The following is a 27,078-nucleotide window of genomic DNA, read 5'->3' on the forward strand; positions in this document are numbered from 1 at the left end:
ACACTCAGGAATTCAGAGAGGAATTCTGGAATAGAGAAGCACAAACATGGACTAAAGCCACTCAAGGATAGCTGAGAGTTCTCATATACAGTTTGTAGAACAACAGCATCTCTCCTGGGGTGTCATGCATGCTAGGCAAGTGCCCTACCAGAGTTCCACCCCCCAACCTCCAGTCCTGAGACTCAAGGTGTGTTTGTGTGTGTGTGTGTGGGGGGGAAGAAAAGAGTCTCTTCAGCCCCTATGAGGCTCAACCATGGCGTTCTAAGTTCACTAACCTTTGTTATAATCTCTTTTAATCGCTGTGTGGGGTGGCGGTCAAGCAGTATTGGTGGGCTGGGAGTGTAGCTCATTGGTAGAGTGCTGAGATACTGTGCCAGGCTGAGACCCTAAGTTCCACCCCTAAAACTCCAAACTCCGCAAGATGTATCCCAGCTCTGGTCTGAGCTGGTGGAGCCTGGGTGCCTGCTTCAGCCTTTCAGCAGGGTCAGGAGGGGTTTCTGTGCCAGACACTTATGGCAGTATCGAATAATCAGTCGTAAGGGCAAACATCCCGAGGGCTGTATGCTGTTGCCTTGGCATGGGGCAGCCTCACAGCCCAAGGGGCAGGAATGAAAAGACCTGGTCCTAAAGGGGATCTGAGGAAAGGTGTGGCCAAGAAGAGCCGTGGGCTAGTGGAAAGCAAATAGAAACCCCTAGAAAGGGAAGCATTTTAAAAGGGAGCATCGAAGAACTTCTGAGGCCAGATTGTGTATTCAAACGGATGTTTTAATTTGTAATTTTAATTTTTTGACAGAATCTTGGGACATAGCACAGGTTGGACCTGTGCCTACCAGCCCTCCTGCCTCAGCCTCCCAGGTGCTGGGATTTAGGCATGAAGCCCATCATACCTGGCCAAAGTAAGTGACTTTGGCTCTTATTTTTATTTTTCGTACTCAGCAAGTATTCCACCATTAAGCTCAAACTCCATATATTTCTTTTATCTTAAACTTTGTCAATACATTATATCCTGTAATCTCTAATACTATCTTCCTCAAACAATGCAGGGAAGGAGGGAGGGTGAGGGGAAGAAGGCACTGAGATGAGAAAGGAAAGGAGGGAAGGAGTAAAAGAGAGGAGGAAGAGGGGGCAAGGGAGGGAGGTAAGTAAGTCATAGTAGGCCTATACGTAGTTTGTTGTTGGTCTTGGGCCTTGAACTCAGAGCCTGGGTATGGTCCCTGAGCTCTTTTTGCACAAGGCTACCACTCTACCACTTTTTTTTTTGTTTGATATGGGGCTTGAACTCATGTCTTTGGTGCTGTCCTTGAGCTCTTTTGCTCAAGGATCCTACCACTTTGAGCCACAGCGCCACCTCTGTTTTTTAGGTGGTTACTAGGAGATAAGAGGCTCATCAGGACTTTTCTGCCCAGGCTGGCTTTGAACCACAGTCCTTAGATCTCAGCCTCCTGAGTAGCCAGGATTACTAGCATGAGCCACTGGCAACTCAGCCTGAATTTCTTGTGGTACAAGGCATGACTTATGTCATCATTATACAAATTAGTCACTTAGTTGGCACACGTGGGGGGGGGGGACCGGCCCTGCAAGTATACTCTTAACTGAGAAGAAAGGGCACCTCCAGTCACAGTAAAAGACTTAAGTGCCACTCCAAAATTGGTAGCAGAGATGAGACAAGGAAGCACCTGGCAGGTGAGTCATGTCCGCACTCCCTCCTAAGGGAGCTTGCAGCTCCCCCAAGCTAGGGCGTTTCAGGAACACTTCCTCAAGGAAGTGAGTTCTGGGCAGGATGAGGAGTTGAGCTTTGCAGGTCTTTCCCAGCAAGTTAATGGCCCAGCCAGAAGGGAGGAGGCAGGGTGACCCCATAGGTGAATGGACCAGTTTGGCAGGAGTCAAACAGCCCAGGTTGGGAAGGAATGGCGGCAGATAAGGCTGGTCTTAAATAAGCATCTACAGGAGTTGGGATTTTCATGAATAAAGGGGAGTCACTAAATTTTGAGTAGATAAGTGACATGATTGAATTTAATTATATATATGTGTGTTGTATGTATGTGATACTATGGATTAAAGTCTAATAAATGTTTGCCAAACGCTGTATCACTGAGCTATATCCTCGCCCCTTAATTTAAAATTGAAGAATGGGGCCATTGTGGTAGTACACCTATGCCTATGATATAGCTACTCAGGAGGCTGAGAGCTGAGGATTGCTGTTAGAAGCCAGTCCCGGCAGAAAAATCCCTGTGAAACTCTTTATCTCCAATTGACCACTCAAAAACCAGAAGTGGTGCTCAAGGAGGCAGAGATAGGGTGTGAGATGGATAACCACTCTGGGCAGAAAGTTAGCAACCAACAACCTAGGCATGGTGGATCTCACTTAGAATCCAAGTTACTTAGGAAAGGAGTTTATAGGATTGTCTTTCAAGGCTGAGGCAAAAATAGAAGACCGTATTAGAAAAATAACTAAAGCAAAAAGGAGCTATGTATGTCTCCGGTGGTAGAGCACCTACCTGGAAACCAAAAGGTCCTGAGTTCAAACCCTAGTATTGCCAAAAACAGTAACGGGAGAATCTTCGGGAGGCGAATCCGGCTTTGTGGTCAAGGTGAGAGCCATGGAACCAGGGACCATTTAGTTCAAGCTCTCCTCTCAGGGACGAGGTTCAGCCAGAGTAAAGCTTTGTCTTAGGACACTTTCGGGGGAAATAATCTAACTCACTCTCTAACAGTTCTTACACTTTCAGGAATGGGTCCAAGGAGCCTGGCGGGGTGGTGTGTCAGGGCTAGAGGCACGGCTCCAGGGGTGGAGGGCAAGCTGAGCCACGGGGGGGGGGGGGGGCTCAGGGGGCAGGGCCGGGGCACCTCCAGAGGCAGGGCCCGACTGTGGTGCGGGGAGGGGGCTCAGGGAGCAGGGCCGGGGCACCTCCAGAGGCAGGGCCCGACTGTGGTGCGGGGGGGGGGGGGGGGCTCAGGGGGCAGGGCCGGGGCACCTCCCTCAGAGGCAGGGCCCAACTGTAGTGTGGGGGGGGGGGCTCAGGGGGCAGGGCCGGGGGCACCTCCAGTGGGGGGGGCTCAGGGGGCAGGGCCGGGGCACCTCCAGTGGGGGGGGGGGCTCAGTGGGCATCCTCCACATGAACACAGCGCCTCCTCACCTTTCCGCGTCCGGTATTGTGAACAACCTATCACTCCCGGGCGGCGGTTGAGAGGTCAGTGGAGAAGGTCGGGTGGCGCTGGGCGACGGCGGCTGGGAGCGCCGGGAGGAGCTGCGCGCGGGGTGGGCCGTGGCCTAGGCGGCGTGACGGGCGGCACGGGAGCCTGCCACCCTTCCCCGTGACGGGCTCGGGACGGGGAGGCCCGGGTCGGTCTCCGGGGTGGCCGCCCCACGCGGGGGAGGACCGTCCCGCGAGCACCGAGCTCGGCGGGCGGCGGGCAGCCGGTGCGGCTCTCGCCACGTCGGGCGGTGCTGGCGGGGACGGCGTTTCAGGAGCGGCGGGGTCGCGAACTCCGCCCCGGGAGCCCGGGCCCCGGGGCACGCTCCCCGCCGGAGGCGCGCGGGGCCCCACCGCCCCCGCGTCCCCGCGCCCGGCCCCGTCCGCCCCCCTGACCGCACAGCGCGGCCCCTCCCGGCCGCCGCCCCCCTCGCCTCGGCCGGGGGCTCCGGGTGGCGCGGACCGGCCCGGGACCTCCGCGGGGCCGCGGTCCCCGCAGGGGCCCGGGCGCCGGAGCGCGGCATCCGCCCCGCGCCCCGCGCCCCGCGCCCCGCCGTCCCACACGTGCGTGCCGGGGCCGCGCCGCCCCGAGGGCGCTTTAAAAGGCCGCGGCCGGGGGCGGGGGCGGGGGGTAGGAGCGGGGAGACCCCGCGGGGCCTCGCGAGAGCCGGCGAGCTCCCCCGCCCCGGCCGCGGCGCGCGGACGCCCCTCCGGGCAGCGGCCGGGGGAGGCGCCGCGGGCCCCTCGGGCGGCAGGGGCCCCGGCCCGCCGCCCCTCCCCCTCCCGCCCCAGCCCCGCCCCTTCCTCCCCGCCCCTCCCCCCGCCCGCCCGCCCGCGCGCCGCCGGCGCAGGGTGGGGGCGGGGTTGTTGTGGTGGCGCGCAGGCCCCGCCCCTCCGCGTGGCGGCCCCGCCCCCCGCCTCGGCCCCGCCCCCGGCCCCATCTGTTTTCCCCGGCGCTGAGTGGATTATATTGTGCGGGACCGGGGGCGGCCGCAGCGCCGCCGCGGGACGGGGCGAGCGCGGACCCCGCCGACCGTCGGAGCCGCGGCCGCCTCGGAGACTCGGCCCCGCCGCCTCCCGCCCGGCCCGGCCCGGCGCGGCCCGGCCCGGCCCGGCCCGGTGGAGCCGCGCGCCTCAGCCGGTCGCGCGAAGCAGCGGCCGCGGCGGGAGTCCGCGAGGCGGGCGCCGAGGCGCTGCGGGCGGCGGGAGTCGGAGCGAGGCGCTGAGGCGCCGCCGCCGCCGCGCAGTCGGGGCGAGCGAGCTGGTCCGCCCGCCCGTCCGCCGTCCGGGCGCGGGCGCGGCGCGGCGGGGAGATGTGCCCGGAGGAGCGCGGCGCGGCGGGGCTGGGCGAGCTCCGCTCGTGGTGGGAAGTCCCGGCCATCGCGCACTTCTGCTCGCTCTTCCGCACCGCCTTCCGCCTGCCGGACTTCGAGATCGAGGTGAGCGGCGGGCGGGCGCCCTCGCTCCCCGGGGCCGTCGTGAGGGAGGGAGCCCGGGCCGTGGCGCTCGGCTCGGGGCCGGGGCGGGCGGAGCGGCGGGCGGGCGCCCTCGCTCGCCCGGTCCCCGGGGCGTCGGGAGGGAGGGAGCGGAGGGCCGGGGTGGGGGGGCGGGCGGGCGGGCGGGGGCCGCCGCTACTCCCGGCCGGTGGCGAGTGCGGGCGGCCCTCCGCGTGCCGCCTGGACGTCCGCCGGTGGCGGCGGCGCCCGCGCGCGGTCCGGGAAGCCGAGCCTGCTTTTGTCGCGGGGGGACCGGGGCCGGGACCGGGACCGGGACCGGGACCGGGCGGCTCTGCGAGACTCGGCGGGGCGGGGACGGGGGCGCGCGCCCCCCGCCGCGGTGCCTTTGAGGCGGTGAACAGCTGCTCGGGCGGGGACGGCTCGGGGCGCCGGGGGCGGCGGGCGGCGCGGGCGTTGGGGGAGCCGGGCCGGGGGCGCGGGGCCGGGGAGGAGGAGGCCGCGGGTCCCGGCCTCGTCCGCCCCCGGCGGGGCGCGCGCTGGGAGGTCGCGACTCGGGGGCGCTCGGGGCCAACTTCGGGCGGGCGGAGTCGGGGCCCGGGCTCCGGGCGCCCCGGCGGGAGAACCGCGTTCCCTGGCGGCCCGGGGCCGCGGAGGGAAAGTTGGACGCCGTTATTTTCCGCCGGCCGCGCTCGTTCTCCGCGGGGCTCTGGGAGGCGGCTGGCCACCATTATCCCCGCGGCGGGCGGCGAGGGGCGGCCGGCCGGGCGCCGGGGACGGCCGGACCCGGGCTTTGTGAGGACGGCGCGGCAGCCCCAGGGTCCCGGAGGCCGGGCGGGTGGCGGGCGCGGCGCGGACGGAGGCGGCGCGGAGCCGCACGAGCCGCGGGGCCCGCGCCCCCCCCCCCCCCGCTTCTAATTTTTGTTTTTATTTTCGCGAGGAGGTGCGGAGCGGCTGGCCGGCCGGCCGCCGGCTTCCAGCTTTCCCCAGGCAGCCCGCGTCGGGACCTCACCTTTTTTTTCCTTCGGAGAAAGGAACTGGAAACTTGGTGCGTTTTTGTCCTCCCTTCTCGGGAAGGGTCGCGGATTCAGTGATGGGAATTAGGAACCCCTCTTCCGGAGGGGCGCCTGCCTCCCTGCCCCCCGCTCTCCGCCACGTTCGGATGGATTCCAGCCCGTCTGCTCCTCGGCTCTTTTGAAACCTCACCTTTATTTTTAGAGTCGTCTTCCCCGGTGCCCACAGATCCTTCGCTTCTCCTGTGAATGGGGTGTGGGAAACGTGCTCCGGTGGCGCGGGGTTAATGAAATCGGGAAGATGAAAACATCAAAAGGCTGGGACGGGAGCGTGGAGGGGAACGAAGGCGGCAGCTACGTGGGGGCCACTCGCCGGAGTCCCTTAAGCTGATTAAACAATGCGATTAAGTTGCAGGCTTCTTCAGGTTTTCAGGGAGGTGAAATATAACTTAGGAGGCACTTTACCAAGCATCCATCACAGAGTTTGTTTTCAGTTTGACGAGGATGTACCAAGCGTGATTTTTATCATTTTGTGTGTGTGTGTGGCGGGGGGGGGGGGGTGAGCCAACATAAATATTGGCTGAGGAATCTGAGAGTAAAGCTTTGGGGAAAGTCAAGAGGTTTATGACCATTATTCCGATATGTCCTGAATTTCCTTAGTTGGTCCAAGAATCAAGACGTGTCTAAACCTTGCTCAAAATGGTGGCTGTTGTGGAAGACGTTGCTTGTGACAGTGCCATCTTGGGTGTTGGTAATCTTGCACCCTAGGCTTTTTTGTTCCTTTCAAGAGAAAGTTGAGAGGAAGCTGGATTACTAAAGGATCCATTTTAAGAATTTCCGTGAGAAAACATTCCCCTTTTGTTGATGGAAAAGTAGAGGTAACTCATTTTGTCTTATATATTCACAGCATGTTTACAGCAACCTATAAATTTCGCCTTCTGACCTGAAAAGGTAAATTTGTGTGTGGTTTCTAAGTGTTAACTCCTAAAAAAAAAAGTTGGATATCATTTCTTCCCCAATGGAGGCTTGAACTCAAGGCTTCTCAATTTCTTTTGTCACACTTGAGCTCTGCCTCCAGCCTGGCTTTTTGTTTTTTTTTGGTGTCATTCTTGTGATTTGAATTCAGGGCCTGGCCCTGAGCTTTTGTGCTCAAGCCTATACCACTTAAGTCAGAGCTCCACTAATGACTTTTTGGTGGTTGGAGGTTAGAGTCCCACAGACTTTCCTGCTCAGGTTGGCTTTGAACCGAGATCCTCTAGATCTCAGTCTCCTGAGTAACTGATTTACAAATGTGAGTCATTGGTGCCAGCTGAACAGTTTGGTTTTTTTTGTTTTTTTAGGAAGCCAGTTTTCACCTGTGGGACAAAACACACACACACACACACACACACACACACACACCCCTTTTTCTTTCTGACCTCCCCCCCCTTCTTGATCACCTGGCTGAACGTTTGGATTTATAGAATCCTCAAAACTTGGCTTTTATTTATCTAATATGAAGCAATGTCATATATTTGAAGGGCTGATGTTTTTATATTGGTATGTAAAAAATATTTTTACTTTGTTAGCAACCTTGAATAGAGAAGGATTTCTTCAGAAGAAACATACTGTTTTTTCCTGGTGCTGGGAAATTGAACCCATGGTCTCATATATGCTAGACTTGTACTATTAAACTACCTCCTCAGCCCCTTGACTTTTCATTTGGAGATTTTTTTGAACTTTGGGCCTGGGCACAGACTTACTTTCCCTGAGCTCTTCAGCTCAAGGCTAGCACTCTACCAGTTGAGCCACAGCGCCATTTCCGATTTTCTGATGGTTTATTGGGGATAAGAGTCCCACAGACTTTCCTGCCCTGGTTGGCTCTGAACCAAGGTCCTCAGCTCTCAGCCTCCTGAGTAGCTAGGATTACAGGCCTGCACTACCAGCACCTGGCTTGGAGCTAAGTCTAAGGACTTTCATGTTGCTGTGCCCTAAATAAAGTGTTCTGTAATCATCAGTCAAAAAATCTGTATACAGTTAATGATGCCTTAAATTGTTTACGACTTGTGGTTTTAAAAATAATACATAAAGTTGTCAGGCGGAGGTGGCTGTAAACCTTGCTACTCTGGAGGTTGAGATCTGAGGACAGTGATTCAAAGCCAACTGGGCAGGAAAGTCAGTGAGACTCTTATCTGGGACTCAAATAATAAGAGTGCTAACCTCAAGCAAAAGAAGGTCAAGGATAGTGCCCAGGCCCTCAGTTAAAGCCCCAGTAGGGGCTTGGGTGCGCGCGCGTGCGCACACACACACAAGTGCATAAAGTTATATAAAGCTTGAATATAATTTGAAATAACCCATTATCACCAATGAGATAAAAACTTTTAACATTGTATCCTATTTAGAAGCTCCTAAATATATTTACAATGTAGTTGTGCTATACAGTAGGGATTTTTATTTTTTCAGAGGCGACTGAAGTATGTGTATAGTTAAGACAGTGGGTTAGTGACACTGAATTCAATTGTTGGCATCATTACCTACTATGTGCTTTAAAGTAGATATTATCAAGCTCATAACTGTTGTGTCAGAAGATAAGCAGTTAATGAGTAGCTCAAAGCAGCATTTGTATATTTATTTGTTGTTCATGGGGTTGAACTCAGGGGTTGGGTGCTGTCCCTGAGATTTTGTGCTCAAAGCAATCTAGTGCTCTTATCACTTTGAGGCACAGCTCGACTAGGTTTTGGGGTGGTTAATTGGAGATGGACTTTTTTGCTCTGGCTGGCTTGAACTGTGATCCTCAAATCTCAGCCTCCTGAATAGTTAGGATTACAGGTGTGCGTCCCCAGATTGTATTATACTTTATTTAATCTAGTATTTTGTAATTGTTTAATATTCTAGTGGTTAGGTTGAGTACATTTTGTTGACTCCAAAGGGAGAAAAAGGTTAATTGGTTTCTTTGAAGATTTAGCACTCAACCCTAATGAAGTGCTTTCCTCAGCAACTAGTACCTTACTTGATTAAGGGAGATTTTTGCTCTGATCTAAGGTTAATCATGAAAGGTGTCTCACTACCTCTAGGAACTGGAAATCATAGAATCATTCTTATAGGAGCAGTGTGATCAAAATAATTTGACTGCCTTGTATCTTTGTTATAAGCGTCTTGTCTTTAAGAACCTGATTTTTGGCTTTGCTGTTTCTTCCTACTTGGGCCTTTTTTTTGGCCAGTCCTGGGGCTTGAACTGGGGCCTGGACACTGTCCCTGAGCTTCTTTTGCTCAGAGCTAGCACTCTACTACTTGAGTCATAGCACCACTTCTGGCTTTTTCCGTGTACGTGGTATTGAGGAATTGAACCTGCATGCATGCTAGCACTCTACTACTAAGCCACCTTCCCACCCCTGCTTTTTTCCTTTTTCCTTTTGCTAGTACTGAGGCTTAAACTTTGGGCTTGGAGTCTTACTAGGCTTTTTTTTACTCATGGCTGGCTCTCTTCCACTGGAGCCTGTTAATTGCAGATAAAAGTCTCTTGAGGGGCTGGGGATATAGCCTAGTGGCAAGAGCGCTTGCCTCGTATACTTGAAGCCCTGGGTTCGATTCCCCAGCACCATATATACAGAAAATGGCCAGAAGTGGCGCTGTGACTCAAGTGGCAGAGTGCTAGCCTTGAGCAAAAAGAAGCCAGGGACAGTGCTCAGGCCCTGAGTCCAAGGCCCAGGACTGGCAAAAAAAAAAAAAAAAAAAAAAAAAAGTGTCTTGAACTTTTCTTCTAGTGTATCTCATTGGCTTGTAGCCTTGATACTCAGCAGTCAGCTTGTTTAGTAGCTAGGATTATAGACACAAGCCACTGGTTGGTGTTGGGCTCTAGTTGTGGTTTTGTGTGGTTTAAAGTCCCTTACCTAACCGGCATGATCACTTGGGTGTAATATACTGAGTCTTGAATGTTATACTTGGTGTTTCCTTGGACGAACTATTTACTGGGAGCACAAGCCATGGGTTCACACATTAAAATAAGTTCTAAAGGTTGTTAGGAGGAACTTAAAAATACCATCAACAGTTCCTAAACCTGGTGCCAAGGGATGGGCCATAGATTTTTGAGGTAGTATACTTGTACACAATTGGATGGCAGTGTGCTTGATTCTTAACATTTTAATCAAATTCTGAAAGACGTTACAATCATTCAAATGTTTAAGAGGGCTCAACTACAGGAAATAGTAAGTTAGCCCTGATGAGCATATTCGTTTCATGATTTCATGCTGGGCTGAGTGAGGAAACCTGTACTTTTTTTTTTTTTTTTTAGTGACAGTGCTAGGGATCAAGAGAGTCTCAAGTATGCTAGACAAGCAGGTGTTGTACTATTGAACTACATCCTCAGGGAGGTATTTTAATTGAAACATATATGTATATATGTATATATATATGTGTGTGTATATATATGTATATATATGTACTGGTCCTCGGACTTGAACTCAGGGATTGGGCTGTCCCTGAGCTTTTTTTGCTCAAGGCTGGCACTCTTAACCCTTGAGCCTCATAGACTTTCCTGCCTGGGCTGGCTTTGAACTGTGATCTTCAGATCTCAGCCTTCTGTAGCTAGGATCTGCAGGCGCGAGTCACCAGAGACCAGTTGTCCTTTCTCTCTCTTTCTCTTTACTGTTTTCCTTCCCTCCTCCCTCTCCCCCTTTCTTTGTTTCTTGTGTGTGTGCTGGTACCGGAGCTTGAACTCAGCTTGAGTACTGTCCCTTAGTCTTTTTGCTCATAGCTAGTACTTTACCACTTGAGCCCAGCTCAGGGTTTTGGGCAGTTAATTAATTGGAGATGAGTCTCATAGACTTTCCTGCCCTGGCTGGCTTTGAACCGTTATTTTCAGATCTTAGCCTCATGAGTAGCTAGGATTATAGGCATGACCACCAGTACCTGTCCAGAAGATCTTTTTTAAGCTTTCTACTGAAACTAAATGCAGGGGACACTGTCATATTCCCCCCTCCCCCCACCCCAATTGGTTGTGGGCCTTGAACTCTGTCCCTGAACTCTTTTGCTCAAGGCTAGTGGCTCTCTTCTACTTTGGCTTCTCATGGAAAGCCAGATGCTGGTGAATAGAATACTCAGGAGGCTGAGATCTGAGGATCGAGGTTTGAAGCCAGCCCAGGCAGGAAAGTCTGGCAGTTTCTAATCTCCACTTAACCATCAGAAAACCAAAAGTGCTGTGGCTCAAAGTGGTAGAGTGCTAGCCTTGAGTGGCAAAAGCTCAGGACAGCACCCAGGTGTTGAGTTAAGCCCAGCAACCGATCAAAAAAAAAAAAAAGTCTCATGGACCCTCTTGTCTGGGGTTGGCTTAGAACTGCCATCCTCAGATCTCAGCTTCCCTGAGTAGCTAGGATTATAGGCTTGACCTACCAGCACCCAGCTGAGTTCATGTTTCTTTCAATAAATACTTAAAAGCACTCTTTATGTGTTAGGCAGGCCCACTAGATGCTAGGGGTGAAACTTGTAAACATAACACAAAAATACCTACCTTCTTTTTAGGGGAATGAGACAGATGGTAAATAAATCAGTAAGTACTGGACGAAGTATGTGAAAGGGTCATAAGAAAGGAAGTGTGTGTGTGTGGGGGTGTGTGGCGCTGGGAATGTGGCTTAGTGGTAGAGTGTTTGACTAGGTGCAAGAACCCCTGGGTTCGATTCCTCAGCACCACATAAACAGAAAAGGCTGGAAGTAGTTCTGTGGCTCAAGAGGAGGTAGAGTGCTAGCCTTAAGCAAAAAGAAGTCAGCAACAGTGCTCAGGCCTCGAGTCCAAGCCCCAGGACTGGTAAAGGAAAAAAAAAAAGAAAAGAAAAGAAGCCCAGGGAGGCGTACTGAGTGAGGACCATACCTTAAGGTATGGGTTATTGTAGTTTAATATATGGTGCTGCTTCCCACAAAGAGGTGTGTGGCCCAAATACCATTGCCAAGTTGAGAATCCTGAACAGGAGAGAACCTCTGTAAGATCCTGAGCCCTCTGCTTAGACATTCCTTTGTCAACAGTAAGAACTACTGAGAAAGAAAAACACTGAGCCCATGTTTTCAACAGAAGTGGACTAGTGTTTGCTAGAGGCTAATGTGAAGATGACACAACATAGAAGCAAAGAACAGCACCCAGTGAAAAATAAAAGTATGAGGGAGTGTGACACAGCTATCTGGAAAGGTACCAATTTCAAACAAGGTTCCAAAGGAAAGGCACCACAAACTAGATGTGGGTTTTATTCTAGGTTCTAGGTATAAGGAACTCAAATACAACTGAATAAAGAGGAGTGAAAGAAGAGTAAAGATAGTTTTAAGACATTCGTCCTCCAGAGTTCCTCAGGATTTTAGGTTTAATTGAAGAAAAGGTTAATCTTCAAGCCTTGGAAGCTACTTTAAAAGTAATTTGGAGATTGAACAGAAAGAAGAAAAATCCATAGTTTAGACACACTGAGGATGGATTTGTAAGTTTCATTTGGTAGAACATCCCTTGGTGGTATGGATTCTAACCCACAGCCTTAACCATGCTTGCTATGCATGCTCATAAATACTCCTAAAGTCATGAAAGTCCTAGGGTTCATCTAACACAATTCTTGCACTGCTGAGCCATCTGAAACCCAAACCATCTACCTAAGCTCACAACTCCAGTTAATGGCAAAGGTCTCAACTTGGAATCCAACTTGTTTGTGGTTCCCTTTTCAAAATGAGCTCCAGGACAGGGCATGTGGCATAATGGTAGATGTGCTACAGGAAGCCCTGGGTTCCATAAAGAGGAAAATGTGTTTATCATGCCAACTAGTTAGCAGCTTGGCTGCACCTCCCCCCCCCCCATTCACTCCAGGTCTCTCTGTGTACACTGCACTTTTACCTTTACACATGCATGTTTTCAGCGGTCTGCCAGTCCTCATTCTGGACCCCTAAGACACCAGGAATCCAGCCCTGAATCTTACCTGATCAAAGGGCAGATGGTTGCTTGTACTGAGAGCTGCCAAGTTGTATTTTAGGCTTTTCTGATAGTGTTCCACAAAATTAAGCAAGACTGAATTTACATCAATTGTAAAGCAAGACAGATGCAAGCATAGGATGTCTTCAGGGTTGAGGAGATTGATTGCTAAAACTGCGGAGGGGCGGATTACCCCTCTGGTGCATGTTTGGTAGCATCCCTCACTCTACCTCCTAGGTGCCAGTAGGACACCATGAGGTAGTGATTTTATTTCCGCTAAATTCACATTTAGAGAAATTGAAGGAAGTTGAGGTTGCTTTCAGATTTGCATGCCAGCAGCAGTTGTACAGGTCAGAAACCTGGGAAACAGATGTTAGGGTTTTTTTTGTGTGTGTTTTTTTCCTTTCTTGGGGAATTATTAAAGGAAAGAAGAGTGTTTGGGGAGGGAGATGTGAAGCTGCCTGGGTCTTTCTATAAAAGCCTCCCGGGGCAGGCTGGCTGCTTTGTGCTGTTGGGGCAGGGGGGTGATGGCTTTGCTGCCATTGCCTGTCAGATCTCTTGAGCATGGTGCCGTGGTGGGCTGTGGAGGGGCTCAGCTGTGACCAGGTCAAAAGTTCAGGACTTAAGTTGGAGGTGTATATGTGCGCGCGTTGTTTGTATGTATTTGGGACACATACATATCCATTTTTCCATCAATTCCCAAGTTACAGAATTCTAGTAGTTTTTGTGATTTCTTTTTTTTTTTTTTTTTTGGCCAGTCCTGGGGCTTGGACTCAGGGCCTGAGCACCGTCCCTGGCTTCTTTTTGCTCAAGGCTAGCACTCTGCCACTTGAGCCACAGTGCCACTTCTGGCCATTTTCTGTATATGTGGTGCTGGGGAATTGAACCCAGGGCCTCATGTATACGAGGCAAGCACTCTTGCCACTAGGCCATATTCCCAGCCCCTTTTTGTGATTTCTTGACTTTCATTTGATTCTTTTTTTTTTTTTGGCCAGTCCTGGGGCTTGGACTCAGGGCCTGAGCACTGTCCCTGGCTTCTTTTTGCTCAAGGCTAGCTAGCACTCTGCCACTTGAGCCACAGCGCCACTTCTGGCCGTTTTCTGTATATGTGGTGCTGGGGAATTGAACCCAGGGCCTCATGTATACGAGGCAAGCACTCTTGCCACTAGGCCATATCCCCAGCCCCTTCATTTGATTCTTAAGCAAAGATATCAAGATGGCTTATGGATAGATGGTTTCTGGAGAAGATGGTACTGTGATGGTGACTTACGCAGACTAGTATATTTCTGTGAAGAGCTTGAGCTTCTTGAGGAAATAAATACATTACAGGACATCAAGGAAATGCTATCCTCTTACCTGTGGATGTACCTATCTCATAGTCTTGTCTTCCATCTGGGCTGTTTTATTTGGTCCTCACAGATTAAGAGCCAAAGGCTCATCTTCTCATGGTGTGAAGTATTGAAGCCAGAATCCAAATTCTAGGCAAGCATTCTTGCCCTCTGAACCACAACCTTGTTCTCTCTTTCTCAGCTGGGGTTAAGTCCTGAAACCCCCGCCCCCTCTTTGTTTTCTCTTCACTCCATTGTTGTGTTCCTCTCCTGATGTCCTGGGACTTGCTCTGGGGTTGGTGGAGGAGGGGTAGAGTTCTGGCCTGCATTAAGGTAGGTGCTAAATCCTGGAATTTGTGTAAATAGGTTGTGTGAAATCAGCAACCTTTGCCGACAGTTTCTTCACAGAGTAAGTGACCCCTTACAGTAATGCTCTTCTTGTATACTGAGTGGTATTCATATGCTGGCTTGGAATTAGTATACAAAAATATATGGAGGATAGGATGTATTTTCTCCTTTAAAGTTCCTGACCTCACATGACCTTTATGAAGGGAAGGGTGTGTGGCAGGTTTAAACAGTTGAATTTTGTTAATCTTATATACTGCTTTTCACTTTGATTTGCAGCCCACACTCCTTAGGTAGATTTTCTGGGATAATTTTCTGTCTTGGAAGTAGGTAATTGAGGAACCTGAGCCTAACATGTCACAGCAGACTGTGCATGCATCCTGCCCCTCCTTCCATCCATAACCTTACTCCCCCCCAAAAATATGAAAATAGGGGAGTGATGGGGCCATAATTACTATCATCATTTCACATTTTAATATTAAACTTTAAAATCACCTCCAAATAATTCCCTCAGAATAAACTAATTTAAAATTGAGAAACTCCCCCCCCCCCAACCCCAGTCCTGGGGCTTGGGACTCAGGGCCTGAGCACTGTCCCTGGCTTCTTTGTGCTCAAGGCTAGCACTCTACCACTTGAGCCGCAGCGCCACTTGTGGCTTTGTATACGGTGGCTATGTATACGGTGCTGAGGAATCGAATCCAGGGCTTCACGTATATGGGGCAAGCACTCTACCACTAGGCCATATTCCCAGCCCCTGAGAAACTCTTAAAGCCAGTCTTGTTCACTGCATTTCCCCCCCTCCTGACCAGTTCCTTTTATTGAGAATAATGTAATTTCCCACTGCTACTATCATTACTACTATCTCTTGTTTATGGTACTCACACCTCACTTTCCCAACTCAGCTACTCGCTGACTTGCCACTCATTTCTTCCTTCTTTTTTTCTTCAGTTTGTTTTCTCTCTTAAGAATGTGGTTCCCTAAGAATATGGTTTCTATCAGGGATCTAATCCTTTTCACACTTGTATCCACAGGACCTGTCATATTCTCTGTATGTTGACTCAGTAAATATTTACTGAATGAATGAACAGGTGAAAAATAATTTCTAAAAGCAGGGCTGTGACCAGGGTGTGTGTATGTATTTCTTTGTGATCCCACCAGTTACTAGGGAAGCTGAGGCAGGAGGATTGTGAGTTTGAGGTTTGCCTAGGCTACTACATAGTGAATTCTAGTTCATGTAATAAGACCTTGTCTCAAAGCAAGAAATAATAGCTGGGCACTGGTGTCTCATGCCTACCTGTATTCCTAGCTACCTAGGAAGCTGAGATCTGAGGATTGTGGTTCCAAGCCAGCCCACAGAGACAAATCTGTGAGATGTGAGAGTCTTATCTCCAAATAACTGGCAAAAAGCCAGAAGTGGAGGTTAGGCTCAAGTGGTAGAACGCCAGTTTTGAGCAAAAAAGCAGAGAGTGAAAGGCCCCAAGCTCAAGCCCCAGTACTGATAATGCACATGTGTGTTTGTGTGTGCTGGTGTGCATATACACACACACAGAAAAACAACAGAAACAAAAGCCACCAGGGACTGCATTTTATATGTATTTATTTGAAACTATCTCATTATGCAGCCTAGGCAGTCTTTGAAAAACTGGGATTCTCCTGCTTGAGTACACCTACACCCTCCCCTGTTCCCCACTCCTAGTTCTGGGGTTGATCATACACATATGACATCACACCTGGGTTCTCACTTGGTTTTTGAATGTTCTTTGTTTACAGGTAACTTCAGCACATCCTGGAAGTCCTATTTACTTTTTCTTTGATCTGTTTATAGAACTACAGATAAGAGTTGGAAAAGGTGTTAAGGATAATTTAGGTTTAATATACAGATCACACAACATATAGTGGGCTGAATTGGGGTTAGAACCAGGAGAGAGGCAGAACATGGCCTAAAACAATTTTCTCATTATTTGATGACAAATTTCTTGTCATTAGTCATCATGTATTGTACTCTAAAGTGCCCTGCATGGCTTTCGCCATTAAATAATGTTTTAGGATTTCAAGAATAATGTAAAAACATTGTTTTAGTTAAGGATAATTCAATATTATATTTATTTCCGCTTTATGGGAAGGAGGTACCTGGAATACAAATCTTGGTTACTTGTGCAATGGGTATATAGAAAGAATTGGGAATGGGACAGATGATATGGAGAGAATTAACAGAAGGCTACAGATGGTGGCTTAGTACTTTGGAACGAGTCCATCAGTTCCTGCTGTCCAACCTAGTGTGAAAGATCCATCTGGAGTTCCCCTGAGTGCAAGAATGTGATGTAATGGACATCGGATGTGAAAGCAGGTTTCCCCTACTAGTAATTATCATCCTACATTATGTACTTGAAATGTTAGGTGCAAGACAAGATAGGAAAATCTTAAGGCTTATATTAGGTTCTCCATTTATCTAATGAATTCCAGACCCCTGTTAAGTCAATGTCAAAAATTCTAAACAGCCTTCTCTTGAAAAGGAAGTTCATTAAAAACGTCACAAAGTTGTAGCTGGCTATGATGGCCCAATCCTGCAGTTACACTACTACACAGCTGAGGCAGGAACAAAACAGTTGGGAAAACAAAAAACAAGAAATTAATGATGGTTTGTGATTATTTTGAGTCTGTATAGTAGGTCAGTGTATATATACATAATTAAAAAAAAAGGGTTTCCAGGCTGGGTGCCCAGGGCTCATGCCTGTAATCCTAGCTACTCCGGAGACTGAGATCTGGGATCGTGGTTCAAAGCCAGGGTAGGAAAGTCCCTGAGACTTATCTCAAGTTAACTCAAGTGGTGCTGTGGCTCAAGTAGTAGAGTGCTAGCCATGAGCTGTATAGCTCAGGGACAGGGTCCAGGCCCAGAGTTAAAGCCCCATGACTGACCCCCCCCATATATATTGTCCATATATATAGTGTCCATATATATTGTCAGTACAGTGGCTCAAACTGAGGGCCTTGTGGTGGTCTTGCTTCACCTTGGCTGCTACTCCACCGCTTCACTGATGTCTACAGCCCAGCTTTTGATGCTTATTTGGAGATGGAGTCTTAGACTTCTCGCTGAACTAGCTTTGAACTTAGATTCTTTCCTTTCTAAGTAGCTAGAATTTTGGGGTTGTATATTGATTGCCTTGGTTTGGTGCTCAGCCACTTGAATCATACCCACTTCTTTTTTTGGGGGGGGGGCAGTCCTGGGCCTTGAACTCAGGGCCTGAGCACTGTCTCTAGCTTCTTTTTGCTCAAGGCTAGCATTCTTATCTCTTGAGCCACAGCACCACTTCTGGCCTTTTCTGTTTATGTGGTGCTGAGGAATCAACCCAGGGCTTCATGCATGCTAGGCAAGCACTCTGCCCACTAAGCCACATTCCCATCCCCTTGGCTTTCTTTTTTTTTTGGCCAGTCCTGGGCCTTGGACTCAGGGCCTGAGCACTGTCCCTGGCTTCCTTTTGCTCAAGGCTAGCACTCTGCCACTTGACCCACAGCGCCACTTCTGGCCGTTTTCTGTATATGTGGTGCTGGGGAATCGAACCCAGGGCCTCATGTATACGAGGCAAGCTCTCTTGCCACTAGGCCATATTCCCAGCCCCTCCCCCCCCCCCCGGCTTTCTTTTGCTCAAGGCTCTACCACTTAAGCCACAGTGCCTATTCCAACCTTTTCTGTTTATGTGATGCTGAGGAATCAAACCTAGGGGTTCATACATGTGAGGCAAGCACTCTACTGCTAAGCCACATTCCCAGTCCCCCATACCCACTTCCCCCTACCCCCCTTGCTTAATTTAGGGATAGTCATCTGTATTTGCCTGCCTGCTGGGGACTGGCTCCCTATCCTCAGATCTCGAACCACCAGTGCCACCTGGTACTGGTGTTACCTATATTATAAGTAGAAGTGCTGAGGAATAACCATTTGCTTCTGCAAAATACGGTTCTGGAACTGTCACCATTGGATCTCAATAATAAGATTTATGTTTGTAAAATCCCCTTCCTCTCTCCTTCTTTTGTGGTGCTGGGAATGGAATCCAAGGCCTTCGGCATATTAAGTATACACTCTACTACTGAGCTACATTTCTAGCTCCTGATGTTTAATTTCTGAAATGTCTTTAAAAAGTACTTGGCATTACACTCTCCCTATTTGGGGCATACGGAATTCTAGTATGATGGCCAATTAGTTCATTTAGTATTCACTTGTATTGGTGCCTATAGGATGTGGAGTCTTTCCATGTTTTCCAGACTCCAGGGATCAAGTGACCCTTCTACCTTGGTTCTTGAATTGCTGGGACTACCAATGTATGTTGTAATGCCTGGCTTTTATGGTACAACTTACCTGAAGGGGAGAGTGCTCAGCACTCCTTTGCCAGTACCAGGGCTAGTACTGGGGCAGCACTCAGGGCCTCATCCTCTTGCTTGGCTTTTTACTCAAAGCTGTAACTGCCACTTGAGAGCCACAGTTTCACTCGTGGCTTTTTCCTGGTTAATTGGAGGTATGGCTCTGCGGTTGCTTTCGCTACTCTCGGTCTCGCTAAAGTCCTATGGTTTTATAAAGTTCTTGCTTCGGTTCTAGACAAATCCTCCTAGGTGAAGGAATGTGACATAAGGAGCCATCTGTCCTTTCCACCATGCCCACATCCCCCACATCATATACAAACATGTGCTAGCTCTAATAACTTTGGAAGCCTCCCTCCCCCAAACTGTGCAGCACCCAGCTTGTGCTCACATTCTTTAGCAAAGAGTTCCCAAGAAACATTACATACAGACGAGTGTCTCCAGAAGTGACTCCACCTTTCTGCACCTGAGCTCTCTGTTCCCGTGTGTCTTTTGTCCGTTCTTTGCTTGGCATGTGTATCCCACCCTCATGCCTGACAGTGTCCAGCAGCCAGTTTATTTTCAGCCCTTGTAGTTCATCACACTTATCTCCATCCTTCTCCCTCCTCACCCACTCCACTGCTCCCATCTTCAGTCTGTGATTGATTAGCGTTCCTCTTTTTTTTTTTTTTTTTTCTCCCCCCCAGTCCTGGGCCTTGGACTCAGGGCCTGAGCACTGTCCCTGGCTTCTTTTTGCTCAAGGCTAGCACTCTGCCACTTGAGCCACAGCGCCACTTCTGGCCATTTTCTATATATGTGGTGCTGGGGAATTGAACCCAGGGCTTCATGTATACGAGGCAAGCACTCTTGCCACTAGGCCATATTCCTAGCCCATTAGAGTTCCTCTTTTACTGGCTTGCTCTCTGGGCTAGGCTGCTGCTTCAGATTTTAATGCTCGGGATTTAAAAACCCCAAGTCCAAATTATACTTTGCTTTGGTGTTGGGGCTTGAACTCAGGGCCTGGGTGCTATCCCTGAGCTTTTTCACTCAAGGCTAGCACTCTGCCACTTGAGCCACAGTTCCATTTCTGGCTTTTTTGGTTAATTGGAGATGAGTTGTGACTTTCCTGCCAGGGTTGGCTGGCTTCAATATGCAATCCAAAGATCTTAGCCTCCTGAGTAGCTAGGATTACAGATGTGAGCCACTGGTGCCTGGCTAGGGATTCACTTATTAATACAATAAAACTCAGACCACAGAAGCAAGATTTGAAAGAAAGGTAGGATTTAGAGATAGTTTTATAATTGAAAAGCATATTTTTGTTTGTTATTGCTAGTCTTGAGGCTTGGACTCAGGGCCTGGGTGCTGTCCCTGGGCTCCTTTTGCTCAAGGCTAGCACTCTACAACGTGAACAACAGTGCTACTTCCAGCTTTTCCTATGGTTTAACTGAAGAATCTCACAGCCTTTTCTGCCTGGGCTGGCTTTGAACCACAATCCTTAGATATCAGCCTCCTGAGTAGCTAGGATTATAGGTGTGAGCCACCAGTACCCCAGCTGCTTTATTTTGTTGAGACTGCAGCTCACAGTGTTTTTGGGCTGGCCTTGAGATTGTGATCGCCTGTCTCAGCCTCTCATGTAGCTGGGAATACAGGTTTGTATTATTGTACCTGCCTGCAGAAGCATGCTTGTGTGAATCATTTATTAGAATTACTTTGTCTCAAAAAATGAGGCTCATAGTGCAGTGCCTCTTATTTCTCAATTTAGCAAGCCTAGCTAGCACCTTTTAAAAATTTATTTATTAATTAAACAAATTTTTTTGACAAAGTGTTGTGCAAAAAGGGTACAGTTACATAGTAGGGCAGTGTGTACATTTCTTGTGATATCTTACACCCTGTTTTTCTTTCCTTTCCCTAGGTCAGGCAGACATATATACAATACCCATTGTACCAAGAACATAGACAGTAGCCACGTGGCCTACGCCAAAGAAAATTCGCCTAGGACTTTAAATGTAATGTCGACATTACACAGTATGTCGACAGTAGTCTTATAAGGACGTACATACATTAGCTAGCACCTTTTTAAGAGCTGTGTGTCCTGAGGAGGAGGCTAGCTGGGGAATTAGCCAGTGAGGTCCTTCACAGCTTTGTCAATTTTGTTTAATCCATTAAAAGTCTAGAAAGTCAGGGCTGAGAATATGGCCTAGTGGTAAAGCATTCGCCTCGTATACCTGAAGCCCTGGGTTCAATTCCTCAGCACCACATATATAGAAAAAGCCGGAAGTGGTGCTGTGGCTCAAGTGGTAGAGTGCTAGCCTTGAGCAAAAAGAAGCCAGGGACAGTGCTCAGGCCCTGAGTTCAAGCCCCAGGAATGGCAAAAAAAAAACCCAAACCAAAAGTCTAGAAAGTCCATAGATAATGTTGTTTCTGTGATAAGATTCATTAGCTCTTTTACCCTCAAGAAACAAACCTTTAGCTTAGTCCAGTAAAAATAGTGTTTTTTTTCTCATGATTGTCACATGCCTTTAGTGTATATGATACCTTTCTGATCACTAGTTGTTAAATATGATGTTCAGAAACATACAGTGATCAGTTAGATCTGAGGCCAGAGCATAGGCATTACCAGTAATCCTCAAAGGTTACTGAACACCAGAAGTAAATTCTAACTTCTTTACTCTGTTGGTATTATACTTAATTGCAGGTAAAAGTTAATTTGGCCTTTGATTTTTTTTTTTTTTTGCACACTAGTGCGACATATTATTGTAAGAGTACCTTTAATGTAATACACAATACTTTTGTCAATTGTGGGGCTTAAACTCAGGGCCTGGGCCCTGTCACTCAGCCTCTTTGTGCTTGGGGCTGGTGCTCTGCCACTTGAGCCACAGCGCCACTTCTGGCCCTGGCTGTTTTCTGTATATGTGGTGCTGGGGAATTGAACCCAGGGCTTCATGTATGTGAGGCAAGCACTCTTGCCACTAGGCCATATTCCCAACCATCACTTGTGGTTTTTGAGTGGTTAATTGGGTAATTACCATGGGTACTTTTCTTTCCGGGCTGGCTTTGAACCACAATCCTCAGATCTCAGCCTCCTGAGTAGCTAGGATTACAAGCATGGTCACCAGCACCCCAGCTTATAGTACTTTACTTATAGCTTCAATATTACTTATTTCTAGTTTATCACAATAAAAATTCAAGTGACATATAAAGATTTGTGTTAATGAAGTGTGTGTGTGTGTTTGTAGGTGTGTAGGTTTTGGTGCTTGAATTCAGGGTGCTGTCCTTGAGCTTCTCTTACTTAAGGCTAGTGCTCTCTCCCTAAGCCACATCCCCACTTCGGCTTTTTGGGTAGTTTAGTGGAGATGTGTTTCACAGACTTTCTTGCCTGGGCTGGCTTTGAACCGAGATCCTCACATCTCAGCCTCTCTAGTGGCTAGATTGCCGGCATGAGCCAGTAGCACCTGGTTTAATAAATCTTTCATGTTGCTTGCTTGTTCCTGGTTGTATAATTTTAGTAAACTTGCTTACTAGTTTTGTTTTTTATCACATGCTGACTGCATGAATGTTCAATTAATTCACTATCCTTTGTGTAGCTGTTTTCAAGGCTGGCGCAATCAGTTCTGATAACTTTTTTTTTTCTCAGAGGTGACTTATAAATTCATATTCTGTGTTGACTAAGTTTGTCATCAGTGGATTTCCCCAGGCTGAGAGATCTGTGGAGCCAAAGTTAGTCTTCTGTTAGGAAGTGTTGTATAAATAACTGGTGCACACACTACAGCAAGGGAAGAATTGACATCATGGGCTTCAGGTGTGATCTAACATTCCCCCTCCCCTCCCCTCCCTCTCCCCTCCCCTCCCCTCCCCTCCCCTCCCCTCCCCCTCCCCCTCCCTCCCCTCCCCTCCCCCTCCCTCCTCTCCTTTCTCCCTCCTCTCCTCTCTCTCCTCTCCTCTCTCTCTCCTCTCTTCTCTCTCCCTCCTCTCCTCTCTCCATCCTCTCTCCATCCTCTCCTCTCTCTTCTTTCTCTCCTCTCTCTTCTCTCTCCCCTCTTTTCTCCCCCCCATGACAATTGATGCTTCTTGCTTCTTTTCTTAAATTGAGAGTAAGCTTTGGGTTCCTGTACTTCTGACTCATAGTTCCCACTCAACAGTCTAGTGGGCTGAGGGCATTGAGGATTTTGACTTTCATATCATCCCCAGATGAACTAACATGAGCAATACTTAAGCTTGGACTTGAGGCTAGAGAATTGGGGTTTGGGAAGGTGGAAACGTTCCCCCTAAAGTCCAGGTGACTTGGGATGGGCCAAACTGTGCTAGGTTTCCCTTATATTGTAGTATTAAGCTTCAGTTCATGTACTGTAGGGTTTTGTAGGGCTTACTCCTAAAGTTTTCGGGTCAGATGTTTGTGTTACAAGGAGATAGTGCTCTGTCTGTCACTCTGCCTTCCCCTTCCCCCTCAGGCCTAAATTAGATACATTCCCCTTCTGCTCCCAGACGTCTCCATCTCCGGGTCCCTTGACAGAGCAATCATTTATCAAATTGTTTCACGCAGTGTCGGGAGGGGGCTGTCCCTTTGTTGGAGCTCCACAGGATAACCCAGCTTAGTCTCCAGCCAACTGCTGAGAGTTGCTGGACTCCAGGACCAAATGTTGAACAGGCCGCCTTTCATCTACTTGCTGCAGCTTCAACCTTCATTTTAAAATTGCAGCTTATTGGGACTGTAATCACTCTGTACTAGAACACACACACTCTCTTGATAGTATGCAGTCAGGTTCATTTTTCCCTACAAGTTTTCTCTTGTGTCTGGTCATTGCGATCTGGACACAGATTTTTATTCTTTCTTTCTTTGTATTCCTTTCTGCTTTCCAGTGGTAGGTTGTTAGAGATTTGTAGAGGGAGTTCTTGCTTTTATGACATCTTTTGAGATGCATTTTATCTTAACAAGGTGTCCTTTCTTTTAGTGTTACAATATTTGTGATCAATAGAAAGAATTAAACAGTAAGAGACTTTTAAAATATTTTAAATCAAGCCTCATGATCAGCACAAAAGAGGTCTCACTTGATGTCAAAATATGCTCACCTTTATTTGTTTTGTTTTGTTTTGGCCAGTCCTGGGGCTTGGACTCAGGGCCTGAGCACTGTCCCTGGCTTCTTCTTGCTCAAGGCTAGCACTCTGCCACTTGAGCCACAGCACCACTTCTGGCCATTTTCTGTATATGTGGTGCTGGGGAATCGAACCCAGGGCCCCATGTATACGAGGCAAGCACTCTTGCCACTAGGCCATATCCCCAGCCCCATATGCTCACCTTTATAGTACAACTAATTAGTTATCTTTCCCCTCCAGCTGAGGACTGAACTTAGGGCCTCGCAGGTGCTCTTCCACTGAGCTAAATACCCAAATAATCCACTAAGCTAAATACCCAACCCCTCAGTTACTTACTCTTGTTGCCCTATTAACTGAAAATTTAGCCTTTTTCCCTATTTTTATGACACAAAACTGTGTGTGCATGTGTGTGCACATGTACGCACCTGCACACACACAGTCTGGGACTTGAACTAAGGGCCTGGACACTGTCCCTGAGCTTCTGTGCTAGAGGCTAGTGCTCTACAACTTTGAACCCACAGTTCCATTTCTGGTTTTGGTAGTTAATTGGAGAGAAGAATCTCATGGACTTTCTTGTCTGTGCTGACTTTGAACCATGACCCCCAGATCTCAGCCTCCTGAGTAGCTAGGATTACAGGGGTGAGCCACTGGTGCCCAGCTTTATGACATGGAATATTTTCTTCCTTCCTTCCTTCCTTCCTTCCTTCCTTCCTTCCTTCCTTCCTTCCTTCCTTCCTTCCCTCCCTCCCTCCCTCCCTCCCTCCCTCCCTCCCTCCCTCCCTCCTTCCTTCCTTCCTCTCCTCCTCCTCCTTTTTCTAAGGTGCTGGTCTTGGCTTGAACTCAGGGCCTAGGTACTGTCTCTAAACTTTTTTTTAAAGCACTCATCACTTGCCATAGCTCCACTTCCTGCTTTTTTGATGGTTAATTGGAGATAGGAGTCTAGGATCAAACCATGATCCTCAGATGTCAGCCTCCTGAAAGCTAGCGTTATAGGAGTGAGCCACCTGTTCCTGGCTGATACAGAACGTTAAAGGAGTAGCCTGAAAGTGCTTCAGATAAGTTATAACTGTCATAAATGATGGAACTGAAATTTAGCTTGACTCTAGGTTTGCCCTCCCCAATGTCTACTGATCCTTGTCTCCCAACACTCTAGGGCATACCTCTTAATCTGGTACCTGGTCCTATGTGAAGTGTAGTTTTACTTAGGAAGAAATGGGGAAGATTTGCATCACAAAGAGGTAATGAGAAAAGAGAAATTGAAACTTTGATAGTTCTAAGACTTGCATGGCTGACTGTAGCTCTCAGATTAAAATGTCATTTTAGCACACATGTCTTCTTCAGGTCCTTCTACATCTGCATTGGAATGTATTAGCCACAGCAGTGAGCCCACAGTTTTCTCCCTCCGTGCATTTGAACAGCACAGCATTCCATATTTGTTGGCAGAAAAGTTTTTTAAGGAAAGAGTGTAGGTAATGCAGATATATTCAAAATGCTGGAGAGTATTAGGTTGAGGGCATAGGTTTGAAGGCCTGGGATAATTTTAGGTGTAGCAAGTTAATGGACTGAGAGGGAGTCCAGATGTAAGTCATGGGAAACAGCAGAAATTTGTGTATACTAGATCATTAAGAACCTTCTAAGCCAAGACAAGTTGGAATTTTATCCCAAGTGTTGGCAATCTTTTTTTTTGGCCAGTCCTGGGGCTTGGACTCAGGGCCTGAGCACTGTCCCTGGCTTCTTTTTGCTCAAGGCTAGCACTCTGCCACTTGAGCCACAGCGCCCCCTCTGGCCATTTTCTGTCTATGTGGTGCTGGGGAATTGAACCCAGGGCCTCATGTATAGGAGGCAAGCACTCTTGCCACTAGGCCAGATCCCCAGCCCAAGTGTTGGCAATCTTAAAGAAGTGGGGAACCTTTTTTTCTGCCAAGGGCCACTGGATATTTATAACATAGGAAATTATAAAAATTATTGGCAGACTGCCCAGCGCAGCAGAAGAAAATCAAACTAGAAGCCTATGTATCTGTCCCATCATGGACTAGTTGATTTCTCTGTCCTAAGGGCCAGTCATTCCCCACCCAGTTTAATGGTCCTTTTGGTATATAGGTAGAGATGAGGTAGTATGTAAGTTTATTTTCTGTAGCTTTAGTAAAATACCATTTACAAAGAATAGTAGGTGTTTGGCCTTCTGGTTGTCGAAGCTGAGAGCCCCTGTTTTAATCATGACATGGCCAAATAACTAGTAAGCCTGTCTGTCCAGGTCTCTGTTCTTGTAAATTCACTGTGGGCTGGGGCTCCATCCTCTCAATCTTGTTTTCCTCCAAGTGCCTTCAAATACCATTGAAACAGGGATTTAGGGACCAGGTTTCTGACACATTTAAACTGTAGCAGGGAGAAAATGGTGGTGTAGATTTGCTGTGAGACAGGATATGGGGAGACAGGGTTGAGGGAAGGGAGGGAGGGAGATACCTTGAAATAGATGGAAGTGGGGGTAGGCTAAGGATGATAACAATGCTTTTGACCTGAGCATCTACAACAGTGAAGGGAGGTAAAAGTATACTTGGATCAGATGGGGAACATGGGGGCTGAGAGGGAGAGGAATGAATATTTGTGAGGTGGGGTGATACCTGTTGTTTTTTTGCCCCTGTGTTTAGTGTCTCTGTAGATCAGCTGTTTGCCCTGCTTTATCTTCTTCCTCCTCTTGCCTTCTGTTCTGAAGGGGCACTTTTGCTAATTTCACAAACTACAGCACTTAAAGTCAGATGAACATGTCTGATATTAGTGTTGGTGGGAAATAAACTTTATTATGAGAAGACCAGTTAAAAATTGGAACAGTAGGGGCTGGGATATGGCCTAGTGGCAAGAGTGCTTGCCTCCTATGCATGAAGCCCTGGGTTCGATTCCCCAGCAACCACATATACAGAAAACGGCCAGAAGTGGCGCTGTGGCTCAAGTGGCAGAGTGCTAGCCTTGCAAAAGAAGCCGGGGACAGTGCTCAGGCCCTGAGTCCAAGCCCCAGGACTGGCTCAAAAAAAAAAAAAAAAGGAACAGCAGGGGCTAGTGGCAAGAGTGCTCGCTTCATATACATGAAGCCCTGGGTTCATTTCCCCAGCACCACATATATGTAGAAAATGGTCAGAAGTGGCGCTGTGGCTCAAGTGGCAGAGTGCTAGCCTTGCAAAAGAAGCCAGGGACAGTGCTCAGGCCCTGAGTCCAAACCCAGGACTAGCAAAAAAAAAAAAAAGAACAGAACAGTAGGTAGATCTCAAGAGAGCTGGATTTGAGTAATGTGCTTATTGACACTAGTTAAACTAGTAAGACAGGATGGTAAGCCCCCTTAGTGATAAAAGAAATGAAGAGACTGAGCTGTAGTGATTCTGGTTATCAGATTCACTGTGCACTTGTGAGTCTACAACC

The 27,078-nt window shown here is 48.5% G+C and overlaps 1 protein-coding gene across 1 annotated transcript in view; it reads left to right on the plus strand.

Moving 5' to 3' along the window:
- Nucleotides 1-4,474: 4,474 nt before the first annotated feature.
- LOC125342843 (cat eye syndrome critical region protein 2) overlaps nt 4,475-27,078 on the plus strand; it is a 77,432-nt gene continuing 54,828 nt past the window's right edge. The window contains 1 exon segment of the mRNA XM_048335156.1: nt 4,475-4,633. Coding sequence (XP_048191113.1) covers nt 4,508-4,633 — 126 coding nt within the window. The 5' untranslated portion in view covers nt 4,475-4,507.

The sequence above is a fragment of the Perognathus longimembris genome, chromosome 27, assembly GCF_023159225.1.
Source record: "Perognathus longimembris pacificus isolate PPM17 chromosome 27, ASM2315922v1, whole genome shotgun sequence".
In the NCBI taxonomy this organism is placed as follows: Eukaryota; Metazoa; Chordata; class Mammalia; order Rodentia; family Heteromyidae; genus Perognathus; species Perognathus longimembris.